This window comes from Hypanus sabinus, chromosome 10, assembly GCF_030144855.1.
Source record: "Hypanus sabinus isolate sHypSab1 chromosome 10, sHypSab1.hap1, whole genome shotgun sequence".
In the NCBI taxonomy this organism is placed as follows: Eukaryota; Metazoa; Chordata; class Chondrichthyes; order Myliobatiformes; family Dasyatidae; genus Hypanus; species Hypanus sabinus.
This window is the reverse complement of record NC_082715.1, coordinates 105,579,501-105,601,261: the sequence shown is the minus strand read 5'-3', so window position 1 is coordinate 105,601,261 and position 21,761 is coordinate 105,579,501. Positions and strand designations below refer to the sequence as shown.

Below are 21,761 nucleotides of genomic sequence, written 5' to 3'. Positions count from 1 at the left end.
CCATCTTTCTCAGTAACCTTAATTCTTGAGTATTGCTAAAGAAATTCCGTTCATTTATTTGATTATTGTTTTTGGTATCCTGCTGTGCACATTTGCTACATTACCACCATTTTATGGGAAATGTTTTCAGGTATCCAAAGGCTACACTGATTTCCATAATTTCTTTAAATATTCTATCATTTATTGATGCACAATGAAGCAGTCATGTTGGTAATTCTTGAAAAGAATTTACAATTTATCCCAAACACAGCTGTCATTTTATATGTACATCTATACTATTATATATATCATTTAGTAAGATCAACAAAAAGCCCCAAACTCTGTTTGGAGTCACACATTGTAAGAAATGAAGTTTAACAAACTTTTGACAATATGGTTTTGAAACAGGTAATTTTTTTATTGCTTTCATTTGGATTTAAAAAATCTAATTAGCTGTACTTGTAGGTTGTACTGTTTCAGTTTCCTCATTTTCTTTCCAGGAAGATGAGTTGGAAATGTTTAAGTTATGTGAAAATAAAACTATAGATTTGAAATTCCCTTATGTGCCATACAAAATTTAGAAGAAGATATCATTTCAATTATTTTGAAATGTTAGAACTGCTAAATATAATATTAGTGTATGTATGTTATTAGAATAACTAATGTCGAGATTATCTCAAAAACTGTTTGACTTGTAATTACTGTTCTTTCTGTTTTAAATTCTGTTTTTTGCTTAATACAAATGACTGAAGGATGATTATTTGGGAAGATCTTAGAAGACACTTAGATACATAGATATTTTATTACTTAAGTCATTTTAATGTGGCTCAGAAAGATTATGGGGAGAAGCCAGAAGAATAAAGTTAAGAGGGATAAAAATCCACCATGATTGAATGGAGAGCAGAGATGAAGACTCTTATGATGTTGGAATTGTTGAAAACATATTACTTTGCAACTAAGTTAGTTTGCTGCTGACAGAAGTTGGTTTTAAATTTTATCATTCAGGCTTAGAGGAATACTTAAAAGTTATTAAATTCGGTGTGTTGAACATCATTGAAATACAGTACTTCAGCCTTGTATTCTTACCATTTTGCCTTTAATAGTGAACACTACTGTTTAGAAGTTAGTGTCTTTTGCGGGGGAAGGTGGTGGGATGGGTATGCTGGTAATTGGGAAGGTTGAGTTGTGGAAAGAGTGCTGACACTGTTTGTTAGTAGCCAGTGAATACTGTGATTGTCAAATAATCTCTGCTGTTGGTGACAGCGTTTTATTACAAAAGGATTACCACTGGTTCTGTATGTTGCTTATTTCATTTTGAAATGTATCATTGTCATGTAAATTTTATATTGATACAGACTGCTAGTTAACCATTTGGAGCCAGGCACTGGAGATTCAGAATTGTTAGTTATTGCTGGTCCTCTTTTATTCTACCATGACAAAATTGTGGATAGTGTCAAAGGCTCTCTAAAGGAGATTCAGTTTCTATCCAGATTGAGTAAAGGTATATTCCATTTGTAGGTGTACACTATAATATATTCCTGAAGTAGAAAAGGTAATTAGTAATAAAATTTTCACTAGGTTCTGTCCCTAGTTTTATTAATACTGACAGTTTCATAATAGCACTACCTTTAATTCCCCACGACTGGTAAAAATGAGTGAGTATTCAAATTCATAGATTTAGCTGCACAACTGATATTTTCGCTTGCATTTTCCTTGCATTTGTAGGACAGTAGCTTTTATTGTTTGTAAAGTTTATTCGCATTGTTTTTGAGGGTATTGTGTCGATATGAACAGGGCCTTGTGCTTTGCAAAATTTCTTATGTTACATATTTTGCATTGATCATAATATGGTATTATTATAAGTAAACTATACCTTTTGAAAAGTCACTATCACAATGCTATTTGGAGGTTTGTCATTGAGTATGCATTAAATAAATTCTTAATTATCAGTCAAGAATTTACCTGTAAAACACACATAATTTTATTTACTCTTTGTGGTTCAGAGCTAAGCTGTGAAATGAAATACTCCAACCATATTTAAGACTATAAGACATAGGAGAATTAGGCCATTTGGCTGATTTATTACCCTGTCAACTCCATTCTCCTGTCTTCTCTCCATAATCTTTAATGTCCTTCCTAATCAAGAGCCTATCAACATCTGCTTTAAATAGACCAAAGACTTGATCGCCACAGCCAGGTCACTGGCAATGAATTCCACAGATTCATCACCCTATGGGCAAATAAATTCCTCTTTATCTCTTTTCTAAAGTGATATCCTTCTATTCTGAGTCTATCCTCATTGATCCTAGGCCACCCCAGTATAGGAAACATCCTCTCACATCCACTCTACCTATACTTCTCAATAGTTGATAGATTTCAATGAGATTCCCTCCCAGTGAGTGCAGGCCTAGAGCCATCAAATGGTACTCATATGTTAACCCTTTCACTGCTGAACTCAATTTTATGAATCTCTTCTGGATCCTCCAATGCCAGCACATCCTTTCTTAGATTAGGGGTAAAAATTGCTCACAATACTCCATAAATAATCCAATTAAGCCCCTGAATTGCATCATATACTGAAAATGGTGCTTCATAAAAATGATACTAAGATCGGTGGCGTTGTGGATAATGAAGTGGGTTTTCAAAGCTTGCAGAGAGATTTAGGCCAGTTAGAAGAGTGGGCTGAAAGATGGCAGATGGAGTTTAATGCTGATAAGTGTGAGGTGCTACATTTTGGTAGGACTAATCAAAATAGGACATATATGGTAAATGGTAGGGCATTCTCTGAAGGTGAAATCTCATGTGGATAGGATGGTGAAGAAAGCTTTTGGTATGCTGGCCTTTATAAATCAGAGCATTGAATATGAGAGTTGTGATGTAATGTTAAAATTGTATGAGGCATTGGTGAGGCCAAATTTGAAGTATTGTGTACAGTTCTGGTCACCGAATTATAGGAAAGAAGTCAACAAAATAGAGAGAGTACAGAGGAGATTTACTAGAATGTTACCCGAATTTCAGCGCCTAAGTTACAGAGAAAGGTTGAACAAGTTAGGTCTTTATTCTTTGGAGCATAGAAGGTTGAGGGGGGGACTTGATAGAGGTATTTAAAATTATGAGGGGGATAGATAGAGTTGACATGGATAGGCTTTTTCCATTGAGAGTAGGGGAGATTCAAACAAGAGGACATGAGTTGAGACTTAGGGGGCAAAAGTTTAAGGGTAACATGAGGGGGAATTTCTTTACTCAAGAGTGGTAGCTGTGTGGAATGAGCTTCCAGTAGAAGTGGTAGAGGCAGGTTCGATATTGTCATTTAAAGTAAAATTGGATAGGTATATGGACAGGAAAGGAATGGAGGATTATGGGCTGAGTGCAGGTCGGTGGGACTAGGTGAGAGTAAGTGTTCGGCATGGACTAGAAGGACCAAGATGGCCTGTTTCCATGCTGTAATTATTATATGGTTATAAACTTCTGAGAACACAGGTTTACTAAATTAAGAATGTGTAATGCTCACATCATTCACAGGTATCTTGTTATCATTGATGACACCAATTTGAACCAATATCCAGCATTTCATGATACAGCAATGATATGGAGTATTAGGTCGAACTATGTAGGCATTCAATTTTAAACCCTAATATCACTCTATTGACTTTATATAGAATAAATAATAAACAATTTTCTTAGCTTTCAATCAAGAATCTGGGAACAATCCATTTCAAGTCTGTTCGTTTAAAAAGACCACAATGAATTGACAGTGGGTTCAGTGTCTAAGTAATTTTTAATCTATTTGTGGTATATAGATTTTAATTTGTAGTTCATGTAAATGTAATTAATGATATATATGTGTGTGTGTGTGTGTGTGTGTGTGTGTATATAAAACCAGAGTTTTAAAAATGATGGATTTCAGTATAATTACATTTGAATCTTTTAAAAGTTAGTTTTAAGGAAAAGTACAACAAATAATTGTAAAATTTATTGCTATTGAGTAGATTTATGTATATGATGAGGCAACAAATTATTACTCAATTATGAAGCTTAAAATGTGAAAAGGAAAACATTTTTCCTTTTGTATATTGAAATTTCATTATCAAAAGGAATATTGTTTATAAAAGTCAAATAATTATAATGGTATACCATAAGAGTTAATTAGCTTCAGCTAGTATTACAGTTTGAATGAGAACTGTTCTTCCTCAAGAGAAGTGGAAAGTTTCCTGCACACAATAAATGATTAAGCAAGAACTTGTATTGACCTAGCCTGTGTGCTAAAATGTTACTTTTTAAGCCTTCTTGATATGAGGGTCTAATTTTGCCATTGTTGGAACTATTTTAAAATATAGCATTTTTCTTCTGAAATGTATTTTCTTTAGGCATTAGAAACATCCTTAATTTTAACACGCTCATTGCGTAAGGTTATTAAACAATAATACCAACTTTACAAATGGAAGGGAAGGGAGGAGAAAAGAGTTTTTCTCTCTCCAATGACTATTTATCAAATCTGTTCAATAGCCTTTGTAAATATCTTTCACTGTTGGAATTTTGGTTTTTTTCCCCTGTTTGGATGTAAATAACTGCAACTTGTGATTCAGTTAAAATATTTAATTTACAATTGCATATATTCTGAGAAACCGTTAACATCACACTGCTTTGAAATAGGTGTAAGTTGATTTACCACTCCCCTTGCATGTACAATGTAATAGTATATAATCTTAAGCTTTTTATTGTTTTGCTGTTTTTGAACATCATGCTTAACATAAACCTACAGGAAAGCAGAGAAAACTGGAAGCTCCCTACTTATACCAATATTATTAATCTCAAAAGTACATGAAGTTGAGCCTTTAGTGCTTTATAAGTCCACCAGTCTTTAGTCACCTTAATCATTTTCTCGTGAAACAGTTATGAAAACCAAATACATAATAATGTTAGTACACCAATACACTGTTACAGGTGCAATTTTTGTGCTGAGCTAAAAGCCCAGTGATGTTTTCTTTTTCATTGCAAATAGGTCATGGCAATCCTGGGATGTGTTCATGTATTGAAATGCCAACTCCCATGTTAAAAAATATAATAACGGTTGAAAGATACAGATGCAAAAATCACAGGCAAAGTTGAAGCTTCTGTCTTCCTGGAAAAAAGGCTTATAACTGAATTGCTAACAACAAAATTCCTCTGCACTCCTTGTTGGGTTTCATGGAATTATGATCGAGGCACTACTGTTGTAGTGACCCATTGAAGTGTTTATGGTTGGTTGTGAGGCAGTTTCTGGATTTCAGGCGGTAAGTTTTCCCATAGATATTGTACTCGTGATTTTATTAACCAGATTTTATTCCATAGCCAAATTTGTCATGTTGATAATGGGATTTATTGTTCAAGATAAAAAGGTGTTTTTGGCATTGTTAAGTTGAAAAGTCATATGAGTGTGAAATATTCTTGTTTTGCTTTTGAGGAGTTAGTAGACATGATAATTCATCCAGATCCAGGATAAGTTTTCAGCACAGTGGTTATCAATCTCTACTCAGTTTGCAAACTAGTATACAATATGGGTCAAGCAATAAAAATCTTATGTTGTAAATAGCTGGTCTGTTCACTGTAAAATCAAAATGTTGCATTGTTACTTTCATGTGATGCAGCAATTGAGATAAAGGCAATTGCTGTAATGCATTATATTATGAAAATCGTATTGAAGGATGTGTACGTATATGGTTCAGATTATCACAAGGAGTCTAACATATACAGCTAAGAAAGTTAATTTGCAGCCATTACATTTACTGCATGATTTCACTTATCTTTTACATCTGCCAGGTTTCTTGTGTATATAGATACTAACACGTCTTAAAAATATTGTCTAGTATGAAATTGAACTAATGGAAAAACATTTCTTTAAAATCAACAGAGCATTATTTCAAGTCATCAGGAATGACCATAAATGAACGCTTTACAATGCATCAGAAGACAGCAGGAGATCATGGAACTAGGCAGAAAAGTCCTGAAATCCATAGGTATAACATTTCAAACTTCATACTGTTCTCAGTATAGAAAAGTCATGGACTGTATGTTGCTAATTATTATTAAATCTTTGAGTAAAATTCCAAGGAGGATTTATATTTTAAAAGCATTTCATATATAAAAATTAAACTGCAGTCGATTTCAAATGGAAATGTCACTGAACTATGTAATAAAGTGCACATGGCCTTCAGAAGGGAGGTTTTGATCTTCTGTGAGAGCATGGAGGTGGTATCCTTTGTGACCTCCTTTATTGGCAAGGCATGCCTGAGAATGCATCACAATCTCATGGTGCACTTACCTTGACATCTCATTCCTGGTCTTCATGTTGCATGAAGGGTTGATGAGGGTGGGTATGGAATGAAGGAAAAATCAAAGCTGTGTTGCTGAGGGTTCACCCACTGCTTTTATTGACTTTTAGGAGAATTGACATTTCTCCCAACTCTCTAAGAAAACATACTTGCATCACAGAGGAAGACTTGTGCTCCAAGGAAGAGCAGCGAAAGGTAAGCATTTCTCTATAGGCTTTCAATTTTATTATCAGGTCTTAATTATATTTTGTGCATTTTTGATGCTAATTATGTTCTTGTTAAAAATCCTTTGAAAATGAAATCGTCATTAAACTCAAAAGGCTTGTTCCAACCATTCAATCTGTTTATATAATATGGTTTAATGGTCTTTGCAATTTATTTTGGTGTAACTGACAGTGATGAGAAAGATTGGTCTGACTTTCCTTAGAAATGACAAATGGGAATGAACAATACTGGTTACATGAGAGTTGTTAAAGATTCCCCACATCGTAACTTCATATTCCCTCAATATCCTTAATATCTTAAAATCTATTGATGCCTTTCCTGAATGTGCTGAGACTTAAGTTCTTTAGAGAATTCCAAAGATTGTTGAGTAAAGAAATTTCTCATTGTTACTAAATTTCTTTGGAATTTACTAAATTTCTCCTGAAGGGATATGACATGTCTCAGTAAGTGATTGTATTGTCAGTATGGCCTTATGGGTTAGGAAAAAGAAGAATTTTTCCTACCTGTTAAATACCTGTTTTCCTACCTGTCAAATTTTCCTACCTGATAAATCCCCAGGGCCGGATATGATACACACCAGATTGTTGTGGGAATTGAGAGAAGAGATCACTGGAACATTAGCTATGATCTTTGAATCCTCTTTGGCTACAGGGGAAGTGCCGGAGGACTGGAGAATGGCAAATGTAGTTCCCTTGTTTAAAAAAGGTAATAGGGAGAAACCTGGGAACTATAGACCAGTGAGTCTTACGTTGGTGGTCTGCAAACTACTGGAAAGGATTCTTAAGGATAGGATCTACGAGCATTTGGAGAAGTACAGTCTACTCGTGGATAGTCAACATGGCTTTGTGAAGGGAAGATCGTGTCTCATGAGCCTGATTGAGTTTTTTGAAGCAGTAACAAAAGAAATTGATGAGGATAGGGCAGTGGATGTGGTCTACATGGACTTTAGCAAGGCACTTGACAAGGTCCCTCACGAGAGACTCATCCAGAAAGTCATGAGGCATGGGATGTGGAACCTTGGCTGTTTGGATAAAAAAATGGCTTAAAGGAAGAAAGCAGAGTGCAGTTGTGGAAGGAAAATATTCTGCCTGGAGGTGGTGACTAGTGGAGTGCCGCAGGAATCTGTCCTGGGATCCCTGCTATTTGTGATTTTTATAAGTGACCTGGATGTAGAGGCGGAAGGATGGGTGGGTAAGTTTGCGGATGACACGAAGATTGGAGGAGTTGTGGAAGGAGCTGCAGGTTTTCAAAGGTTACAAGAGGATATAGACAGGCTGCAGAGTTGGGCAGAAAAATGGCAGATGCAGTTCAATTTGGATAAGTGTGAGGTGATGCATTTTGGAAGGACAAACCAGAAGACTGAGTACAGGATTAATGGTCAGTTACTTAAGAGTGTGGATGAACAAAGTGACCTTGGGGTTCAAATCCATACATCCCTCAAGGTCGCTGCGCAGGTTGAGAGGGTAGTTAAGAAGGCCTATGGGATGCTAGGCTTCATTAACGGGGATTGAGTTCAAGAGTAGAGAGATCATGTTGCAACTCTATGAATCTCTGGTGACACTGCACTTAGAGTATTGTGTTCAATTCTGGTCAACTCATTATAGGAAGGATGTGGAAGCTATGAAGAGGGTGCTGAGGAGATTTACCAGCATGTTGCCTGGTTTGGAGAACAAGTCATGTGAAACAAGGTTAGCAGAGCTGGGACTTTTCTCTTTGGAGCGTAGAAGAATGAGAGGGGACTTGATAGAGGTCTACAAGATTATGAGAGGCAGGGTGAATAGTCAGTACCCTGTTTCCCAGGGCACCAATAGCAAACACCAGAGGGCATATGTACAAAATTAAGGGAGGGAAGTTTAGGGGAGACATCGGGGTAAGTTTTTTACACAGAGGGTTGTGAGCACCTGGAATGACTTGCCAGGGATGGTGGTGGAGGCTAAAACATTAGGGGTATTTAAGAGCCTCTTGGACAGGCACGGATGAAAGAAAAATAGAGGGTTATGGGGTAGTGTGGGTTTAGTACTTTTTAAAGGATTATATGGGTTGGCACAACATGGAGGGCTGAAGGGCCTGTACTGTGCTGTAGTGTTCTGTGGTTCTATGTTCCACAATCCCCCAAGGCAAACCCACATACTTTCTTAACACTGATCCATCAAGCAAGTTGCTATTCTGACCTACCTGTCCAAGGATTGCACTTTATGCTGCCACTGCTGAGAAACAACTCATGTCTGCAGGCCTCCCTGCCTTTCCTATGGTTGGCAGGCATTTGTTGGGATCTCTCGTACATTTGGACAGATATTAAGACTTCATTTTTTTTCTAAAGCTTAGAATTATTTTCTTAAATTTTGCACTCATTTTTGAAATCTGTTAATTGTTTTCAGCACTTTTTTCCTATAAATGAAGTGAATGTGAAGTAATTTATCTGCCCTAATCTCCAGTTTCAGAATATAATTTTCTAGTGAATATCAGTTCATTAGTTCACTTTCACCTTACATTTACTATTTCAAATCTTATAAAAAATTCTCTTTGCTATCATGTACTTGTGTTGCATTTTTCTCTCATAGATTCCCAAGTTTGAATGAATTTGATTTTTGTAGAAGTCTGCATCAGAGACTGGTTCACAAATTCATTTGCCTTTAACCTGCAGGAATGCACATCCTTGATGCTCTGGTACCAATGTGTGCATATATTTTTGTGTTCTTTACCTTTTGAGATATTTTTTGTTTAGAGTGCATCAAAGCACCCTCCTTTCTTAGGGTCATCTTTAATACCTCACTTTATTGTTGGAAAAAATTGTTTAGCTTAAAACATTCTGCATGTTGCTATTTTGATGTAGTTGGCTCATGTAAGATGGGGGTGTTGGGAGTAGAAACCACATAATTATTTACTAACCTTCTGGATACTGTAGTAGAATTAAGTTACATGCAGTGTTTGTAATATCCTTTAATTATAAAGTCACAGTTTTAAAGAATATACAGTCGGCCCCCAACCGCTGATTGGGAAAACACGGAAGTTCTCTCTTCAGCACTTGTTGTTTGAGCATGTACATTTTTTTTCCTTGTCGTTATTCCCTAAACAATACAAAATAACAACTATTTACATAGCATTTACATTGTATTAGGTATTATAAGTAATCTAGAGATGATTTAAAGTATACAGGAGGATGTGCGTGGGTTATTGTGGATCGGGATCGAAAAAAATCGTAAGTTCTCTTAGTAAGTCGGAACAGGTACATCCGGTATTATTTAGCGTCAGTTAGTCAAATGTTTGCCTTAATATATAGTATATATTTTATCTTTCTATGTATATAAAACACTTAAGAGACATATGTATTTTATTAATTAAACCACTGCGTTGCTTAGTAATAATTGTAGCTTTCATCAGGGCAGGGTCTTTCACATGTTCCATTATTCTCACTTTATCCTTTAAAATTGTTTCAATCGTTGACCTACTGTAGCCTAACGCTTTTCCGATGACCGATGGCATTTCACCTCTTTCCGATCGCTTTATTATTTCCACTTTATTTTCAATTGTGATCACTTTCTGGAACAGAAACACTGAGGGCAGTGGGTCCTGAGATCCGCTGCATCCTAAAATCTACTGCACTGAAACAGGTTAAATAAGGTCCAGAGCTCTGCCAGGTCCTAAAGTCCACCGACTTGAGCATCCACGTTTTTTGGTATCCGTGGGGAGGAGGGTCCCAGAACCAATCCCCCGCGGATAAGGAAGGCCGACTAACTGTTTTAAGTGTCACTGTAATTCCAGGCAAATGAAGACTTAAGTATTTTCTTTCAAAAATAGGCAGAAAAAAAATTGAAATGTGATGCAGCTGACTTGCGCCTTGATATTGATCGACGCAAAAAAGAGAAAAGTAAAGAACGTGAAGGTTCACTAGAATCCAGTACATCAAAGAAACTTTCCTTAGAAAAACCAGGGAAAGACCAAAAAGAGTACAAAGATGTCAATTCCTTAAAGGAGGGAAGGTGAGATTGTCTTTTTAAACTTTTTTCTGTTGTTAATTTACACATCATTTATTTTAGCCTGGAGTTTGGCATTTCCTTGTAGTTGGATGAATATCATGTTTTCAAATGCAGATCTTTCAGTACAAACAATCTGGAAATAGTCTGTCAACTTTGTAAATGGCAAATTAACTCAAATGTGAAATTTTATGTGGTATTGTACTTAATGTTAGAATTCTTTGCCTTTCAATATTTTTATTAATAATATTAATTGTATGAATACAAATACAAAATTAATAAGGATGCAAGTAATACAAATTATATTTAAATCACAGTGATATGATCACAGTATCCCATTTTCCAAATCAATCATGTAGAAAAAAAAGATTGAATTATGAAATGGAATGAAATAAAATAATTGTATTTTATTAAAGAAAAATCTACCCCCACTACCAAAATGAGCTGGTTGGTGGGAAAAAAAGAGAGAAAAAATGCCTTGCCATATAATATATTAATAAAGGCTTAGACCCATACTTTAGTAACAGTTCAAAGATTATGAAAATAACTTAGAAAGGGTCCCCATAACATTAGAAAATCATGTTTAGAATCAGAAATCGAACAACGAATCTTCTCTAGATCAAGGCATAACATAATTTCAGATAGCCATTGAACATGAGTGGTGGGGCATCCACCTTCCATTTGAGCAAGATTGCCCTCCTGGCCATAAGAGACATAAAGGCCAACACCTGCAAATTAGATGGCTTAAGTTTTGTAATACTATCCTCAACAATGCCAAACATGGCAGTCAAGGGATTGGGCTTAAAACTAACATTAAAAAGTACAGAAAAAGTTTGAAATACATCTGTCCAAAACTTTTCAAGGTTCGGACATGTTCAAAACATATGAATTAGTGTGGCCACTCCATTAGTGCATCTATCACAGCAGGGGGAAATATCTGCGTAGAAACGAGAGAGCTTGACTTTAGTCATATGAACTCTATGTACCACTTTGAATTGTAATAAAGAATGACGAGCACATAATGATGAAGAATTAATTTTAAAATACTCTTCCAGCCGTCTTCAGATATGAAAATCTGTAAATCCTTTTCCCAGTCTCCTTTAATTTTATCTAAAGAGGCCTTTTCCAGTCCCAACAGCAGACCATAAATGTAAGCTATTGAACAGTTGTCAAAGGGTTTCAGATTAAAAATTGTATACTTATCTGGACTTGAGGGAAATGTATGTATGAAATATTCCGTTCTAGGTATACTACATTAACCATGAGAATTCCCCTATATGGGTTTCTTTGGAATTCAACTCTGTTATGAAATTTTCCATTATTTCTTTACTTGGATCCTCGCTTCCTTTATTCTTAAATAAACTAACTGACAATGTGGTGGTCAACATACTTTGAGGATTTGGTTACAGTTTAGAAAACATTTTGGTTTATTAAGATTCTCCCTCTTGAGTCCCATCTTTTCTAATTGTTTTTTTAAACCACCTTTAATTGACCTATCTTTTAAAGAATAGGATAGATTAGGTATTAAATTATTTCAGGATTTGTTTGATAGAGGGAATCTCTCCTCTTTTGTGCAACTTTCAACAAGATTTAACCTTTCCAATACTCAATTTTTTTCCGATACTTACAGATTAGAGTTTTTTTTTTAAAGAATTCTTTGCCAAGTTGCATTTATTTAGAGAAGAGAATAGGAAAATGGAATTTTCAGTTGTCTTGTCTGTATCTTTAATAGTTGTTTTAGTTAATTTGTTTATGGTGTTATATTGGTAGTGACAATTAGATTTTCTGATAAAGAGTGTGTAGTCTTTGTGCATTTGAGATTTTTATTAATAATGTTTTTTTCAGCAAGTATAGAAATAAAGATCAGGATCATTCCAGTTGCTCATCATCACCTTCAGCTTCACCTGAACCTCATGAAGATAGAGAAGTCAGAAAAGAAAGGGATGATGGACCAACTGGCTTTAAGTCGTTCCAAGGACATACAGATAGTGCAGTTTTTCAAGGGCGAGGAAGATCCAGAGGAAACTTTGTAAGTTAAGCATGGTGTTGAATAGGTTTATTAATCAGCATTTAATATTTTAATGTTTTTTAATTTACTAAATTATTAAGCATTTTCCGCTTAATTTAATTCGACAACTAATCGCTTAAAATTTCTTTCAATTTTGAAGCTTCATTTGGATTAGCTATTGAGTCTGGTCATTACTAACTTTTGCAAATTTTTAAATTAAGTTCAGAATGATGTTTGACTTTGTATAAATCATGAAGGTTTTGTTTTCATTTGAAGCAGGAGATGATTTATTGACTTAATCTGGACAAGAAAATGAAGGAAAACTATTATAGTAAAAACAAATCATTTAACAGAACACTCTTAATGTAGATGTGTGGCACGTGGCCAAGTGGTTAAGGTGTTGGACTAACAATCTGAAGGTCGTGAGTTCGAGCCCCAGCCAGGGTAGCGTGTGTGTCCTTGAGCAAGGCACTTAACCACGCATTGCTCCAGTCCACCCAGCTGAAAATGGGTACCAGCAAAAATACTGGGGGTTAACCTCGCAATAGACTGGCGTCCTATCCGGGGGAGAGTCTCGTACTCTCAGTCACTTCACGCCACGGAAACCGGAAACAAGCACCGGCCTGATGAGCCAATATGGCTCGGGACAGACTTTAACTTTTAATGTAGATAAATGCCAAAGTGTTTTAAAAATACTATTATGAATGGAAATGATTGCTAAGACAATTAATAATAATAAGATTGTAACACCAGGGAGGTGAGCTTTTATGAAGCTCTTGAGAAGCAGTGAGAGTTCAGAATAGCAAATCCAGAATATGGGACTTAGCTAGGAACAGAAATTTATTTAGTTTAATACGTACAAAATGCTGAGGAACTCAGCAAGTCAGGCAACATCTATAGAAAGGAATAAATAAATGATGTTTTAAGTCAAGACCCTTTATCGGGGCTGGAAACGAAGAGGGGAAGAAGCCAGAATAAGAAGGTTGGTGGAGGGAAAGCTAGAAGGTGATAAGTGAAGCCAGGTGGTGGGGGGGGGGGGGTAAGGTGGAATAAGTGAGAAGCTGGGAGGAGAGTGGACTGTGAGAGAAAGGGAAGAAGAGGGGTCCAGGCAGGTGTTAAGAAATAGGAGGGGAGCTAGAGTGGGGAGTAGGAAAAGGGGGAGAAATTACAGGACATTAGAGAAATAAATAATCATGCCATCAGGATGGAGACTATCCAGATGGGATATGAGGTGTTGCTGCTTCAAATTGAGAATGGCCTCATTGTGGCAGTAGAGCAGGCCATGGACTGACATGTCAGAATGGGAATGCGGGTTGGAATTAAAATGGTGGACCACAGTGAAATCTTGCTTGTTGTGGATAAAGCGAAGGTGCTTGATAAAGTAGTCCCCCAATTTATGTCAGGTCTTACCAATACAGAGGAGGCCATATCAGGAGCACCAGATACAGCAGATGACCTCAACAAACTTGCAGGTGAAGTGTTGCCTCACTTGGAAGGAAAGTTGGAGGGATCCTGAATGGAGGTGACAGTAAATAGGGATTACTCACTCCTGAGGGATGAGGTGAATGGGCAGGATAGCACTTTTTCTGCTTGCAGGGTTAAGTGCTAGGAGCCATCTCATTGGCTCTTCACACAAACCTGGAACATTTAGATATCAAAGATGCATACATCAAGATGCTCTTTATCCACTACAGCTCAGCATTTACTACCATCATCCCCTCAAAACTAATCAGTAAACTCAAAGACCTTGGCCTCATAACCCTTTGGGTAATTGGATCCTAGATATCCTCCTTGTAGACAGTTTGGATTGGCAAAAACATTTCCATCACAATCAACACTGGAGCACCACAGGGATGACTGCTTTGCCCCCTGCTCTACACACTTTACACCTGTGACTTTGTGGCTAAATACAGCTTCAACACCATATACAAGTTTGCTGATGACACCACTGTTGTGGGGCTATATCAAAGCTGTTGATGAATCAGCATACAGGAGGGAGATTGAAAACTTGGCTGAGTGGTGTAATAACAACAACCTCTCACTCAATGTCAGTAAGACCAAAGAACTGATTGTAGACTTCAGGAGAGGGTAAAATAAGCCAGTAATCTTCGGAGGATCAGTAACTTTAAATTCCTGGGTGTCACTATCTCAGAGGACCTATCCTGGATCCATCATATAAGTGTAATGTGGAGATTTGACATGTCATCAAAAGTCTTGGCAAACTTCTGTAGCTGTGTGGTGGTAAGTGTGCTGACTGGCTGCATTATGGCCTGGAATGGGAACACCAATGCTTTTGAATGGAAAATCCTACAAAAGTTGGTGGATTCAGCCCAGTACCTCACTGGTAAAACTCTCCCAACCATTGAGCACACCTACATGAAACATTGCTGTAGTAAAGCAGCATCCATAAAAGATCCTCACCACCCAGATTTTGCTCTTTTTCTCGCTGCTGCCATCAGATAGAAGGTACAAGTGCCTCAAGACTTGCACCACCAGGTTCAAGGACTACACATTCTATTTCTGGTGTTCCCACAACCAATAGCCTCACTTTAAGGACTATTTATCTTGTTATTTCATGCTCATTATTTATTTTTTTAATATTTGCATTTGCATAGTTTGTTGTCCATTGATCCTCTTATAATTACTGTTCTATAGATTTACTAAGTATATCCACAGAATAAGAATCTCAGGTTTGTATGTGATGACATGTATGTACTCTGATAATAAGTTTTACTTTGAACTTTGAGGTAGATTAATGGAGAGGGACAAATTTACCAAGGGAATTAGAGAGAGAGAGTGATCCTTGCGGATAGTGGTGGGAGGATCTGTTTCGTTTTGGTGAACTGACAAAGGCTGTGGAGTTATCTGTGTTTGTTCTCTTTCTGAAGGTGTTTTAAATTTCTAGAGACATGATTTTTAAAAAAAATCTAGTAAATCCATGCTCTCGGTAATCTACCCTGCAAGACTTCTCATTCTTTGTCAATTCTACCAGCTGCAACACAATTCCATCATTAGCCATGTCTCCCCACCACTCCTATCTGCCTTCTGCAGTGACCACTCCTTCTTTCAATCTTTGCCCTGCAACTGCAAGAAGTGCAAGACCAAAGACCTAAACAATCCTTATAGGTGAGACAAAGATTCATGTGCACCTTCTCCAACCTTGTCTATTGCATTTGCTGCCCATGGTATGACCTACTCTACACTGGTGAAACTTAAGTGCAGACCAGGCAACCAATTTACAGAGTACTCAAGTTCTGTCTGCAGTAGCCACCTCAAACTCCTATACTTTAACAAATTTCCTTCCCATTCCCACACTGACCTGGTGTCCTCGACATTTTTCACTGGCTGGGTGAGGTTCAGTGCAAACTAGAGAGACAATGCTTTATACTCCACCTGGAAGGAACACTGAATTTCAGGTAATCTGCAATCTCATATATCTCCATGTAAGAAAAACACTTGCTAGATACATTTATTTACTATTTATTTTTAGGGTTAGGATTAAGAAACCTTCAAGCTAACATGCAAATTAAATAGACTGTAGTAAAAGTTAGTGGTTTCTGTTAAATGAATCAAGAAGCATGCAAGGAAGATGAACATTTGTGCGAATAAATAAATGAAAAGATTAGAACACTTAAGAGCAATGTAAATAGTTTTGTTTCAATAATGTAAATTAGGTAGCTAATCAGTATGGTTCCTATTTTCTCATACTACCTTCAAACTTATTGGCTTTGGTTTTTCATCTTTACACCCCATCACCTCTCAACTAATTTCTCACTTTCTGAAATATTTGCAGATATTGCTAATTGGACATGTCTAACAGATTCTGTGCTTTGAATATTTAGCAGTTTCGAATAAAAGGTGGCAGAGGGAGAGCCAGGGGAGCTTTCTCTGGCTTGAGTACTGTTTCCACCACTACTACAAATCCAAATGTTCAAAAGCGATCCAAGGAGGAGGAGTGGGATCCTGAATATACTCCAAAGAGCAAGAAATACTTCTTGGTGGGTAGGGTCATTGTTCTTTACAATTTGCTGTTTACTATTTCTCCCTTCAACCACCCCACAACAACAAATGATGCCACGCACACTTTCTCATATTTAGTTCATACTGATTTATTGGTTAAACTGGGATTTTATTAGTGTTCATATTTAAAATGGTAAATCAGTTTTTAGCTCCTCTCATTTATATCCATTATATTTTATACTCAGACATTGAGAGACACTGCACAGTACTGTGATCAAAAAGACTTGAAATGCCAGTGCAGAATTATTAGGCAGATTTTGAAAAATATGCAAAATTCTAAAAAATTGCTATGCAAACATTTAAGAAAACTATTTTACCAGCATCAATGTTGCTGCTATAATGCATGAATCATCAAATAAGGTATGTTTACAGGATGGCTAAAATTCTTCAGATCTTTCTGGTGACATTTTATATTTTTGAACCATTTTAATCTTGTAAGGTAGAAATTACCTTCCATTCTAATATTTGAACTTGCTGATGGTTGCAGAATTATCAATTCTTCATTTGTTCATTCATGTTCCAAGAAGTCTCTTCATATATTTATGGCTGCCTGACTTTGACCTAAGATGGCTCATCTGCAACATTCTGTTTAGTGGCTCCCAAATGGCTACTCAGATGCATATTTACCTAAGCTTGCAGGAGCTGATTTATGTTTGAAGAACTAGTTTAGATTGTTAACAGTTTTTGATGCACTTTATAATACTGATATGCATGTGCCTTTTCTTACTTGTCTGAGTATATTATAATTTGGGGAATTCCAGAAGAAAAGACATAACCTGATAAAATGGTGAAGTGTTTCCTCTCTTTTCTCTTCATGGTAGCATGATGACAGAGATGATGGGGTGGATTACTGGGCCAAAAGGGGAAGGGGGCGAGGTACTTTTCCAAGAGGACGTGGGCGATTTATTTTCAAAAAATCGAGCAGCAGTCCAAAGTGGACACATGACAAATATCAGGGAAGCGATGAAAAGGAGGAAGAAAATGGAGGAATAGAAGATGAAGAGGAGAGAAAGGACAGACACAAAGAGTAAAAGGTATACCTTTTGATGAGAGCTGGATTTTCTAAGATTTGTATTTAAAGATGCCTAGACAAGCATTATTTTCTTTATATATGTATTTCACTGCACTTTCACCTAAATTTGGGAGGAAAGGTAGTCCAACCCACAAACCCATCCAAATAGAAATCTTAGTCATCCTTTAAGTTAATTGTCAGAGATCCATCCATCAAAGGAAGAGCACTGGTAGCAGGGCTCAAATTAAGATTATTTCAGTTTGATAAAATAAACTTTAGTTATTAATAACTATTCATCAAGAATTTTGCCATATATAAAGGTAGTGGTATACTATGTTTAGGTATGTTTCGTAAGTGTAATTCAACAATCTTATATCTGAATTCAGTTAAGGATTTATGCAGACAGTAGTTTTTAGGCTGTAATGCTGAGATGTTCATGCCTTGTCAGCAGAAACATGACTGTCTTCACATCATTTAGACAAATGTTTGCATGAACTTTGAAAATTGGTAACTTGTTTTGAATAACAACAGAATGATTTCCAAGATTCAATCCAGTTTATTGTCATCAATGTTTACCTCTTGTCCAGAGCTTAAAATATTCCACGTTCATGTTGTTTCCAAAACATGAGATGCTCGCTTAAGGTCAATTGGAGTTTGTGCAGAGTATCACAATGATCTGATAGTTGTATACAGTTCACAGCTCACTAAATACTAGCTATTGTGGTATGTATCACATTCTGAAACAGCAACAACACTAGCAGACCTTTGAGTAACCTTGGGAATGATCATTTTCAGAGATGTAAATTGTCTGGGAACCTTGTGTGTGAAAATGGGGTTATCAATTTGTTGATTTATCTATGATATCTAATCGTGTTGGAAACTTAAGTTGGTATGACTGGTATCATTTATCAGTAATGTTTCTACAAAGATAAACAAAGTTCTGAGCTTATTTTTGATATTATATAGTCTGCAATGCCAAATTTGCAGTTAGCATCCCTTGTACAAATTTTGGCATATGCTATTGGTCAAAACCAGTATTATTTATATACAATGGTGAAAATTGAAATAAAATTTAGCCTTTTGACAAGAATGTAACATTAGTTCATTTTATACTAATGTTTGCTTGATATTCTAGTCACATTGATCCTAATTATTTTCTAGATTCATTAGATGGTTGCCATAAGTAGAAGCAGATTAGTTTAAATATGCAAAGAACTCTGTATCTGCTCAAAATTTGTTTGTGACATAGTAAAACTAGGCAGAGCATGTGTCCAAAACTAATGTTTTCTTCATTTACACAGCAGCCTAAATATACTTAAAGGATTTGTTGAGGAAATAGGGGTATTTTGGTGATTCCTTAAAAAGCAGAATTACAAGATGGCTCCTCCTACCATCATCGCACAAGTTGGTCCTTCAGCATCTTGCTGTTCAATATATTAGAAACATTGAAAACCTACAGCACAATACAGGCCCTTGGGCCCACAATACTGTGTTGAACATGTATGCACTTTAGAAATTACCTAGGGTTACCTATAGCCTTCTATTTTTCTAAGCTCCATGTAGCTATCCAGGAGTCTCTTAAAAGACCGTAAATTGTATCTGCTTCCACCACCGTCGCCAGCAGTCCATTCCACACACTCACCACTCTCTGCATAAAAAAACTTACCCCTGACATCTCCTTTGTACCTACTTCTAAGCACCTTAAAACTATGCCCTCTCGTTTCAGCTCTGGGGGAAAAAACCTCTGACTATGCACATGATCAATGCCTCTCATCATCTTATGCACCTCTAACAGGTCAATTCTCATCCTCTGCCACTCTATAAGGCATGCTCTCCAATCCAGGCAACATCCTGTAAATCTCCTCTGCACCCTTTAAATAGATTCCATATCTTTCCTGTAGTGAGGTCACCAGAACTAAGCACAGTACTCCAAGTGGGGTCTGACCAGGGTCTGATATAGCTGCAACAATATCTCCTGGCTCTTAAACTCAATCCCACGGTTGATGAAGGCCAATGCACCATATGCCTTCTTAACCACAGAGTCAACTTGCACAGCAGCTTTGAGTGTCCTATGGATGCAGACCCCAAGATCCCTCTAGTCCTCCACACTGCTAAGAGTCTTACCATTAATTCTATATTCTGCCCATATTTGACCTACCAATATTGAAGCACATGACTCTCCTGAAACACTCACACATTCTTCTTCTTTATTCTCACTTAGCATTTGTCCATCGTTATTTATCTACAATACTAATTCATTTACTGGTGCTCATATTTTTAGTCTCAATTTCTCAGTTCTTTCACTCAACCACTGCCTTCTAGGTCCCAGTTTTGGATTTGCCTCATGGGAGGGGTAGGAAGCTACTGCAGTACCACAATGTTTAGAAGCTTGTTGGTTTTCTGTCTTTTTGTGGGGGGGGGGGTGGTGGGAAGAACTTACTTTGAGGGCGTATTGTTCAAAACATATCAGCATTACATTTGACACAATGGATCTAGCAGCATGTGCTGCACTACTGAATGTTTGGCAACCTACTTACTATAAAGTTTAGAAGATATATACATTTGTAAAATAGGGATAACAAAATGCTACAGCACACATAGATTGGTGAAGTTACATTAACGTGTCTCTTAGTTCAAAGTAATTATTTAAGTGCTGGTAATATTGTGCAATTATGTAGTTACATTTGTGTTAACAATAGACAATAGTGTTGAATTTTTAACTCTAAATAATGGTTATTAAGTATCTTTTTTGCACTAGCTATCCAATATTTCTCAAGGGTCGAGTTTATTTAAATATCTGTTCTGCAATATTGTAGTGTTTTATTGTACTGAATTATATTGGTTGGCTATTGATAAGACTGGAATATTTGACAAAATATGTACTTTACTTTTTATTAATTGTTATTGTTTGCCATTATTTTAACCATGTTTACTGTAAAACTAAACAGGTTGTTTTATATTTCAATAATTAACTACTTAGTCATTACAATGGGAAAGTGTTGAATAAGTTGGAATTTTTCTTGTTCATAGCAATTAGTATAATCAACAATCATGCTCAAATTTGTGTGGTAATGATGGAAAAATCATTTAAAAAGTTCAGATTATCAGATGAAGTGTGTTGGAAGACAGCAGCAAATAGTTTTAGTGTGTGAGCTCCATTAATACTTATAACTAGGGTTTAGACATCATTGAACTATTAATTCTGTACACTGACACACTGGGAGATTTAAATCTTGAAAATAAATTCCAAGAAAATAATGACTCCAACTATTACAATGGAAAACCAAATTCAACAACTTAAATGTGGTAGATGGTACTCAGTATAATTCTGCATGCATTCAGTTTTTCCTTTTGTTTCACAGGAACACCACATTTAAATCTGTTTCGCCACAGAAAATGAAATGAGCCCCTTGGTTGGAATTATACGAGTGGATTATCCATCTCCTGTTAATTACTGTCCTTTTGATTTATTGTAAGATGTTAGTCTTTAAATTAATTTCTAACATTAATTGTAAAGTCTTGTAAACCAGAATTCAAAATTTCAAGTTTTGAAGGGTACAAATGTGCGACTTGTCTGCCTTAATTGTTGGCTACTAACTATCTATTGAGTATATAGCAGTATTTTTTTAGATGCTGATAACTGCATGGCTGGTTGATGTATGGCATAAAAGCACATTTTAGATAATAAACATCTTGCATTTGGAGAAAAACATGTTTTTCAATGTCATTGACTATCCTTGGTTATTTTGTTCTCTGCTTCCTAAATAATATCTGCTTACTGAAACATTTGTCTGGTCTCTTTCTTGTATATTGTTTATCATTCAGTCCAGCCAATGAATTTCTGGTGCTCTTATGTAACTTTTCACGTTAAAGTTAGGTTGATTGTGTTTGTTTCTGTCCAGTTAGACAATTAATTGCTTGCATTCGTGCAAAATAAGTAGGGTTCATAAAATAAAGTGATAAAGTATGTAAATTAATTGTCACTACTTGGGAATTCAAACATTTTGTGTAGATTTCATTGGGTGTTGCCAATGCTGTAATTAGACAGATATCAGACTGCAGATTCAGCTGTCAAAATATGCATGGATACAGTGCAAGATTCTTTAGCGTTAAGAGAAATGATGTCTAGAACCATTTCTATAGTTATAAATAATTTACTCAAAAGAACTAGTAGTGATAGGTTATATGGTTAATTGAATAGAATACAGGTAATTAGAATCTTAAAATAACTA

At 36.2% G+C, this 21,761-nt stretch overlaps 1 protein-coding gene across 8 annotated transcripts in view; it reads left to right on the top strand.

The window, feature by feature from the left end:
- LOC132400927 (bcl-2-associated transcription factor 1-like) overlaps nucleotides 1-21,313 on the top strand; it is a 44,162-nt gene extending 22,849 nt beyond the window's left edge. For 4 of the 8 annotated variants that reach the window (XM_059982494.1, XM_059982491.1, XM_059982493.1 and 1 more), the window contains 7 exons: nucleotides 5,870-5,975; nucleotides 6,401-6,485; nucleotides 10,314-10,495; nucleotides 12,335-12,518; nucleotides 16,340-16,495; nucleotides 17,339-17,551; nucleotides 20,892-21,313. In XM_059982494.1, the coding sequence (XP_059838477.1) occupies nucleotides 5,870-5,975; nucleotides 6,401-6,485; nucleotides 10,314-10,495; nucleotides 12,335-12,518; nucleotides 16,340-16,495; nucleotides 17,339-17,548 (923 nt within the window). In that variant the 3' untranslated portion in view covers nucleotides 17,549-17,551; nucleotides 20,892-21,313. Of the gene's footprint in view, nucleotides 1-5,869; nucleotides 5,976-6,400; nucleotides 6,486-10,313; nucleotides 10,496-12,334; nucleotides 12,519-16,339; nucleotides 16,500-17,338; nucleotides 17,552-20,891 lie in introns of those variants that run through there. The other 4 variants (XM_059982496.1, XM_059982495.1, XM_059982497.1 and 1 more) reach the window with 4 other exon arrangements.
- The last annotated feature ends 448 nt before the right edge of the window (nucleotides 21,314-21,761 follow it).